This window comes from Telmatherina bonti, assembly GCF_933228915.1.
Source record: "Telmatherina bonti genome assembly, chromosome: 13".
Classification (NCBI taxonomy): Eukaryota; Metazoa; Chordata; class Actinopteri; order Atheriniformes; family Telmatherinidae; genus Telmatherina; species Telmatherina bonti.
In genome coordinates this window covers 24,301,130-24,311,181 of record NC_136611.1, presented here as the reverse complement: position 1 = coordinate 24,311,181, position 10,052 = coordinate 24,301,130, and the positions used below count along the sequence as shown (strand labels likewise).

Genomic DNA, 10,052 nt, shown 5'->3' with positions numbered 1-10,052 from the left:
ATAACAATATTGCAAAGTTGCAGGCTACTCAGGGGATAGCATCTGTACAGACACATGGCAGGTGATCAGTCTACTGCTCAAGCTTTAACAGGATCTGGCTCAAGCAAAAACATTAAAAGATGTCCTCTAGAAGGCTACATGTTTAGAAATGATAATAATAAAAGATAATCTCTTGATGTGGAATAAAATAGGAACGAGCATACCAGACCTGCTCCCAGTAGAGCTGTCATCTGCTGTAAACAACAAATGCAAGCGCCGGTGTTCATTCCTGCTGAAACAGTTCCATTTGAAAAGGTTTTTCCAGCTGTGGTCGCCTCTGAAAAGTAGTATTTAAAAGTCAAAGTTTTTTCATCAACCTTTTGAATGTGTTGATTGTTTCCCTGTGTTTCATACGGATTGGAAAAAGTGTTTGCAACTCAGGTACTTTTATTTACAAGCACTCCATGTAACTAACAAGCTCCACCATCATCTTATATGAATCCTACAGCAATATAATCATGTGGTAAAAGCACAGCTAGCATTGCAAAATTCTCGTTAATGCTTATAATAGCAGGAAACTCATTTTCTTATTGTAAAAGCACGGAATTGCTATGACTATATTTCAATGTCGTGCAAGTTTCTTATTGGCAGTACATATTGTTCCACATTTACTCGAAATGTTAACATGCTGAGGTTGTACAGATGCCTAAGTGACTGGGAAGAAAACACCTCGACATCTAACAAATGTCTCACTTTCAAATAACACCTGAAAAAATGGTAAAATTGACTTTATTAGGAGAAAATTCCCTGTTTTGTGACTTAAAGACAGCGTATCAGTTTGGAACACTGAATTTTGTGCCTAACTGTGCTTGACTGTGGTTGTTCCTCATTACTCGGCCCTAACCAAACTGTAGGAGGATAGACAGCACTTTTTTATGTCAAACTGTGGAAAATACATCTCATTAACAGAGGAGATGCCTTTTTTTTAGTCCGTCGGTAAACAACATGTCTGACAGTAGGCCCCTCGAGTAACAGCTGGATCACCACAGAGACAGAAATTCCACATTTACCTCATTCCTTCAACATAGATATCATCCAAATGAGACTGATGTTGTAATCTGTAGAGAAAAGTTTCACAAAACCACGCTGGCTGTGGCGCAGTTGTTGGCAGAGATGCCAATACGACGGCGGCATGTGAACATTTTGCGCAGCTCAGCACGAAAGCGGTCATGCAGCCAGGCATAGAGGAAGGGGTTACAGCAAGATGAACTCATTGCACACAGGTGACAAAGCAGCTGGATGAGCAGAAAGTAGCGCTTATCAATCAAATCGATATCAATGTCCCGCAGAACGTTGAACACGCTGATGGGCATCCAACAGATGCCAAATGCTGCCACCACCAGACTCACCAGCCGGAACGTCTTGCGCTTACGAGTGCGCTGAGCCTCGGCCTGGCTCTGGGTGTGGTGGCCGGGTATGACACAGTTCCGCAGTTTCACTGAGATGCACAGGTAAGAGATGCAGAGCGCTGACAGAGGCAGGACGTAGGTGATTAGGAGAGTGCTGTAGGCGTATGCCAGCCGCTCCTTCTCCTGACCCATCCAGAACTCCTCGCAGATGATGAAGCCTTCATTTTTAAACTCCACGTGGTAGGTGTGAGCCACAGCTGGAGCCACAAGACCACAGGACAGTAGCCAGACCCCAGACAGAAGGTAGGTGCATGCTAAGACTGAGATGCGCTTCTTCAGTGGGTGCACAGTGGCATAATATCTAAAAAAAAAGAAGAGTTAAAATTATGTAAAGTTATGGGAAAATGGAATCCATGAGTAGTTGAAAGGGGAGGCATCATTTTCTTTATGGCTTCACAAATATCAAGTCCAATTCAGCTCAATCTATGTGGCCTATTCAAGGTCAGACAGAACACAGTTTATGCTACCAAGCAGGAGAGTAAACTACTACTGTCTGATAAAAACATTTCCATCCTCTTTAAAACACATTTACATTTGAGTAAATGAAAAGGTTGCAGAAGTCAAAATCTTTTCAAAGCTTTAGCGCCTGACAAAAAATCTGGAGTGCAGATAGAAAAACAGCCCACAATTAGTTGTTTTATTAAGACTTTTGGATATCCCCTCTTAGATAAAATATTCCAGTGTAAAGCAGGGCTTTTATGATGACTTCTGTTTGGAAAGAAATGAGGCCCAAATCACTGTTATATGTTTGTGTTCACTGCTTCTGTGGACACAAGGATCCACTATATTCAGCTGCACTTTCATTTCCTGGGCATTATTGAGTAATTGTCCCAAAGGAACGCGACCCTGAATTGGACTAAGCGGTTTAGAAAATTGATGGATGGATGGATGGATGTCCCAATGGATAATGGCACCTCCTATTACATGTTTTCTGCTGACACTGGGCTGTCCACTTTGTTTTCATTTCCACAGTCCACTGGATCCTTACCTGTCCACACCGATGGCAGTGAGAGTGAAGACTGAAACATACACTGTCACTGGCTGGATGAGGTACACCAGGTAGCACATGAAGCGGCCAAAGACCCAGCCGTGAGGGTTGAAGGCATAGGCCAGTGTGAAGGGAACGCATGTGGCACACATCAGCATGTCAGAGAAAGCCAAGTTTCCAATGAAGAAGTTGGTGACATTGTGCATCTTACGAGTGCGGCAAATCACATAAAGGAGAAGGTAATTGCCAAAAATGCCCACCAGAGCAACTAGAGTATAGCAGGGGATGATGAGCAGCTTGAAAGACTGCAGCAGCTCGACGCCCACGAACTGGGGGCTCTGCTTGGAGGAGTTGTTCTGCAGAGCCACCTCAAACACTGGACCTGTATCATTCCCACTCACACATGAGGAGGTGAGTTCAGCAGCACAACCACTGCCTGTGCCCTCCATCCAGAAAGGCTGGTGTCAATCTGCAGGGGAGATACAATGTTTACTATCATATGCAATTACTATATGCTGGCTTAACCTACACACCAAGAAAACGTTCTTTTAATTAACATACTACTTTTTTTTTTTGCAATTAATGACCACATATTTTAGTCTGGTGGAGCTCTAAAAAGAAGAAATTTAATACTATTAGAAAACAAAGTTTTCATTTGCTAACTATTTTAGAAACAGAGAGTTATAACAGTGTTATAACCCGACATATGGCTTTCTGTGCTCTTGATTCATGGTGCTGTTGAGTTTTTTCAACAGACCTCCTCCAAAAACTGTAAATACTGAAGTGAATGTTGCTGTACGACGGAAAAGCTCTGGACAATATGTTCATATCAAATCACAGTGTTTATTCCAGGTAGAGTATATTGGCTCAACCGATTAACTTTTTAAAGCTTAAGGCTCAAATACGATCACACTCGCATGACTAATGAGTATTGTTGGTAAAGTGAATTCCCAGATGGAAGATCTTACATGTTGAATCTTTGCACATTTTAGCAGAAAACCTGCTAAGACCTATATATATATATATATATATATATATATATATATATATATATATATATATATATATATATATATATATATATATATATATATATATATATAAAACTAAACATCGGAACTAACTTTTATTGCTTCCTGACACGTGTGGGTGTGTGGGTAACATGCAACATACAAAAGAAACAGGAACAGAAAAACAAAAGACAAAGTCAAAACAAACAAGAAAAAAACAAAAAAAAAAAACAAAAAACCAAACAAACCGTAGATAAATAAATAAATAAATAAAAAATCAACATCCAAGAAAATATAAAGCCTGTATTCAAGAAACTTCTCAGCGATCCGCAGTTTTATAGATGCTGTTACCAAAAACTCCCCCAATAATCTGCTGTGATAGATTCAGAAGGAAAAAATAGTTCCGTTAAAATCAGGATAAAAATGCAGTTTTTGAAGATGGACATTTCTAATCTTTTATGTATTAAAATGTCTTATTTGTAATCGTTTCGCTCATCTTATTGTTTCTCAGCGTGTCCTGGAATAACACGCGCGGCTTGTGCATTGAGTCGAAAACACAGCATTTAGATTTTCTTTGCAATGTGAACCAAAGTGGCATTTGATTCAAGGTGTTTCTAATCTATCCAGTCCCATAACTGTGTAGGAGTAAATGCATGACACTTGTGAGGCAAAAAAAATGGGAAAGCTCCACGATGTGATCGGACTCTCACATCTCACTCATCTCTGCCAGGAGGAGCTTTTTACCCCCTCTATCAACTCGTTCAAGAAAAATAATGATTAAAAAAGATGATATTCAAAACCAGAGCTAAACAATCATCAGGAATGAAAATGAGGCATCAGTCTCTCGACGCATACCTCGATCCAGTCAAGCCAACTCTGGGCTGAAAGTGCATCTTTCTGGGACACAGACTCTAAATCACGCGCTATTTCCAAATCTATAAAGTAAAATAAAACATTATGAAATATAGCTACTACTTATTTCTATTTCAGCTCAAACCATGTCAGGCGCGTCTGCACCCTTGTCTGTCCTTCCTCTCCCTGTCAGATAATCGATACCCTGACTTTTAACCAAGCCTAATACATTTTCAACAAGACATACAAGAATAAGCTATTCCTTCTTGGAGGGAAGAAATCACACCTACCGTGCGTGGATTTAGGGGTTTTTGGATGCAGAATATCACAGCGGAATATATCCTGTTTGCGCTTCTTTGCGCGTCTGGAAAGATGCGCGCTCTTCATAGAAATGAATGCATGACTGTGAAGCTGCGCATCTCAACCTTTCATAAGCTGCTGCAGATGTGTTGTGGAGGTTGATAAACCAGATATGATCCACAAGCTGGTGGGGACGACTCGTTGTTATAGCTGCCTTGGGCTTGACTGACGTTTCTCAAGACTCGGTGACACGTGCGTTATGCTGAACCTTCAAACCATGGCACTACTCCCACACTCCCATCAAGAGTCCTGCAGGCTGAAACTAATTTAGTTTATTTTTTCTTAATTCCTCGGGGAAACTTATCACAAAGCTATTCACTTAGCCATCTTAAAAAAAATCTTTGTAAGAAAAAGAAACCATAAAATCATTTATAAGGACTTGTTTCCATGACCATGCCTTAAAGGTCTTTTTAGAGTGTGCCCCACTGCCATGTTACTACGGTCCCTCAAACGTCATCGCTCCATGGTCACAAATATTTGTCAAAAGGACAGAGGGGCAGAGTGATAAGGGGGTGATATATTGTGATTGCTGAATGGCCTTTGTGAGGAGGACGTTTTAAAGATCAAGTGCTAGGTGTGGTGGTCCATTTGTGCTAACCAAGTTTTTAGGATGCAGGGAAACTGCTGTACCCTCATGGTGTCATTAACGTATTGATTCTGAATCAGCAGCCTCATGTGGTGTTGACCTGATGTGAAGCTCACAGTGGGTGTTGAATTTAATGTGTTTGAATTTTCAGTACGCTCATTTAAAGCTGCAAGAGTTTAGTTGTTTTTTGTGAAGTTTAAGTGCACTGTTCATTCTGCATACAACCTTTATTCCATCCACACACCCTGGGCGGCAGGGTTTCGCAAGTCCAAGAGAAGTCAGGGCACAGGAACAGAAAATATAAAATAACAATGGAACAAATGCACCTTTAGGCTAAAAATAATAAACTATGTGGTGGGAGGAGACAGGAAACTTTAACTTATAATATCACTACAACTTGATCAAGGCTGGTTCTGTTGGTAATAATGCTGGATCCACTGGAGCTGATGAAAATGATCAACCTTTAAACAACACAGTGAGTTTCAGGTTCAGTGATTGCCTTTTTTTTTTTTCTTTTTAAGTCCAGTGCAACATTGTAATTTCCCTCTGGAATAAATAAAGCACATTTAATTTAGTTTAGTTTAGTTCTGTTTTAATAATAGTCATATGAAACTAGAGGCAGAAGAGAGCTGAATGGCATAAAAGCAAATGGGAACCTCCTGAAATACCACATAGATTTAAAAAAAAAAAAAAAAACTGCTGGTGTTCCTGCAATAACTGGTTTTGTTGCTGAGTATGGAAAGGATCTCCTCTCCAAACAAACAAAAAGACACAATGAAGACCTCACAGACCAACTTTTCAGTGCTCTGGATATCTTGTCATCAACTATTTTATCAGGTTTGTTCTGGCCTCTCGAGTACAAACTCACATAAAATGGAATATTTAGTACAGCCTCATATATGGAAGCAAACAGGCAGAACACAGAATATGTTGGTATTTATGTCAACCAGCAACCATCTGGATGGAGATCAAAATCAAATCAGCATATTTGCTGAGTCAGGGGACTTATTTTTTAATTATTTTTGATCGCAAATCATTCTGATTCTGTCAGAGGGAAACATGACTCTTTGACAAGTCTACATTAAAGCTTTTTAAGGGTTGTTATGTTTTCACTCAGTATTCTAAAGATTTTTGTCCTTTTAACTTAAAAAGTTAGGATCCAGGGTGAGGGTTTAAAACTACACCTTTAAAGTTTGTTACTATGGACACCGATATTCCCATGTTAACTACAAAAATGACACGAGTGTTAAAATGGTAACCAAGTGAGTGAAAGACAATCCAAGCCATGGGAAAGATTTACGATTTATCAGCTATCTACTGCCTACATCTGCCATTTAAAACTCTACTAAAGCCCTCCTTTCATTCAAGGCTAATTTCAAGACATCAGAGTCTTTTGTGTGAAATATTTAAAAAGGTTGATTATGTTTGAGAAATATTATCTAAAGGTATTTCTCAAGTCTAATCACGTCAGCTTCTGACATTTATTGAGCCAAAGAATAACAATTAATGAAGAGATTCACCTTTTGGCTCAGTTCCTGCTTCACCACGACAGACCAATGCAGAGTCTGCATCACTGCAGATGCTGCAATGGTCTGCTTGTCGGTCTCCATCTTTCCCTCACTCATGAACAACTCCCCAATATATTTGAATTCCTCTCCTTGGGCCTTATTCATGACTCCACCTTTTTCCAGCTAATGAGCATGATCTCTGATTTGGGGGTGCTGATTTTCATTCTCACCTCTTCACATGGCTGTGAATCACCCACAGTGAAAACTGGAGATCACGGTCAGATGAAGCCAGCAGAACTACAATATCTGAAAATGGCAAATACCAAATTCTGGGGCCACAAAACCAGATCCCCTCAACACCTCAGCTGTGTTTGGAAATCTTCAACAAAAAAGTTATAACCAGGATCTATGACAGTGTTGGAGGAGTCAACCCTCTCTGGAAATGAATCTGTCTCACTACCAGCAATGTGGACAAAGCTCTGGCACGTTCATACAGGATGTGGACAGCTCTTACAAGGGGTCCACCATGCCATACTCCTAGAGCACCCCCAAAGGAGCCACCAGAGGACATGGTCAAATGCCTCCTTCAAGTCCATAAAGCACACCGGTTGGTTGAACTCCCATGCCCTCCCTGAGCCACCACCTTTCCATGGTAGAGGGGTGGCCATATTCCATAAATCCTGGGAGCTATGTGTTTGGGGGCTTTATGTCCCTGTTGGACTCACTGAGTCATCTGGGCTCCCATCTGGAGCCAGGCCTGGGGATCGTACATGGAAGTGAGTGACCGGTGGCTGGGCTCTGTCTAACTTGCATGGAGTCCATGGCCTTTGCCCATGGGGCCAGTTTATGCTCAGCTGAAACGGGTGACATGGGCCTCCTCCTCACCTGTGGATTCACCACCTTCCAGAGGGGCCACAGGGGTCAGGAGCAGTGTGAACTGGGCGGTGGTCAAAAGCGTGGTCGTGTGCATACTCATTGTTGTGTGACTTGGTGTCTGCACAAAGAGGTTTAACCTGATGGACGAACACAAAGACTCCCTCCACCTTCGGGTAGGGGGATATGTCCCAACTGCTCTTTGTGCCTACACTACACTATACAGCAGTTCTGAGTGGTGATGGAGAGACTCACACATTTCAATTGGTGGTCCGAGAAAGAAGTTCACTATCCCATTGCACTTGCAGCTTCAGTGTGCATCAGATACAGTTACTGGCTAAATGGGCAAAGTATCTTAGCATGTCTGCATTGGATAAAAGAATTGGCATGGTATCAAATTATGTATTAAATCAGCCCCAGATATCGGGTGGTCCACCCCTGGGAAGAGGAAGCCAGGACGGAGATCCAAGGGAGTCCAACCCAGGGTCCTCTGAGGTCTGCTTCCTCATTGGGAAACGTAACAGTGAGATTGAGGCCTTCTAAGTCTTTCTTCCACTGAGCCACAACGTCCTGAGTCAAACTGAGCAGCCTCCATCCTGACTTTACACAGTGGTCATGGGTGCAATGCTTTCCCTTCCTGAGCCAATGAAAGGTGGGCCTAATCTTCTCAAATACATCTAGGAGTCATTCTCCGTAGCCTCTCCTAACTCCTCCACCAAAGCAATGTTCCGCACAGCCTCCAATACCCACCAGCTGCCTGCGGAGGCCCAACAGGACCTCGTTTTTTAAACTTGACAGCCTCCGTCACTGCTGGTGTCCACCAGCAATTTCAGGGATTACCGCTGTGACAGGCACCGATGACCTTACAGCCACGTCTACAAGTTTTCACAATCCAAAGTATAAAACCTAACAAGCCTGATCATAGTCTCTCTGTCTCTCAAATGCACCCACACACACACACACACACACACACACACACACACACACACACACACACACACACACACACACACACACACACACACACACACAGGCTAGGCGTTCTAAGCAGACCCTCACAACATGTTTTGGGCCCGCCATGCCTGACAAACATCCTCCCCCACCATCTGACTCAACTCACCAGCAGGTGGTGATCAGCTGACAGCCCCTCATCTTTTTTCATCCAAGTGTACAAGACATGCGGTCGCAAGTACGACAAGGCGAATACAAAGTCGATCATCAAACAACCTCCTCGAGTATCCTGGTGCCAAGTGTGCATGTGGAGACTCTCATGCCCGAACAATGTGACTTTTATCATTGAAAGAATTTATCCTTGCAAAAGGTTAGAGTACTGAGTGAAGAGAAAGAAAAATCCTTCTTTAAGCATATTTCACTTACCTTACAAAACATTATGTATAATTTAGTATTTGAATCTTGTTTATTATCTAATTAATTCTGGGAGGAAAAAAAAAAAAGAAAAGAAAATGGGCTCCAGTGAAAAAATAAAATTAATTCAGTTTGGTTTGGGTTATACATTTGCTGTTTAATTGGTTTCCCACATGCTCTCAACTTTATTAATAGTTACTATTAACTGATCAGCCCTGTTAAATTACAGACAGCTTTGTTCACTATGCAGACTGGATCTTTACATGGTTTCCACTCAGATCCAGAATATAGTATGATGTCTCAGATTATTTGTCACTGAGAGCCATCTGGGCGATATTGCCTAGAAACAGAGATGGACATTTTCACGAAACACCAGCAGATGGTTAGATGAAGTTTTCACCTATCGTTGTCACAAAAATATGCTAAACAAGTATATCAATAAAGTGCCACAATCAGGACCATCATTTATCCTGTTAACTGTCTTAATATCCCAAACCTGCCAGTGCCTGCCAGTACAGGATGATGATTGCCCCAAAAACATTAGTGTTATGGCAGCAGACTGAAAGCATGTTATGATGTGGCAAGCATCACTGATACTATGCTGGAAATGTTCTCTAAATTTAACCCTGACCTGATTCACTGATGCAGACATGTGAAACTCATACAGGAAAAAAAAAGTCAGAGAAAACTCTGATCCAGAAATTGAAAAATGTGCTTCTCAGTGTTCTGTTGTCTAGTGAAAGCACATCCAAGAAATTGCTAAAAGTACTGTTACACACTTCAACATTGTGATCATCCAGTGCCCTCCAGTTTCATGTCTAAGCTTAAATTTTTTTTATTTTTCTCTTTATAGTGCAGGAGCTGTGTCTTGGGTGATCTGTGCCACAGTATTTTAATCTTAGTGCAACATTTCCTCATATTATGCTTTATCATATTGGTCATACAACACCAGCTGATCACCAGAATAATCATTTGATCTCTACAATCCATCTAAACGACTTGATGAGTCCTACCGAACTTGGAGAAACAAGTCAAAGCCATTACGACTGGTTGTGGTTAAGC

At 41.4% G+C, this 10,052-nt stretch overlaps 1 protein-coding gene across 1 annotated transcript; it reads right to left on the bottom strand.

The window, feature by feature from the left end:
* Window positions 1-1,112: 1,112 nt before the first annotated feature.
* Window positions 1,113-2,885, bottom strand: prlhr2a (prolactin releasing hormone receptor 2a; the record flags this gene model as incomplete). The annotated part of the gene is made up of 2 exons (XM_079251437.1): window positions 1,113-1,749; window positions 2,437-2,885. 2 exons carry the CDS (start codon window positions 2,883-2,885, stop codon window positions 1,113-1,115), a joined length of 1,086 nt encoding a protein of 361 aa, XP_079107563.1.
* Window positions 2,886-10,052: the final 7,167 nt, after the last annotated feature.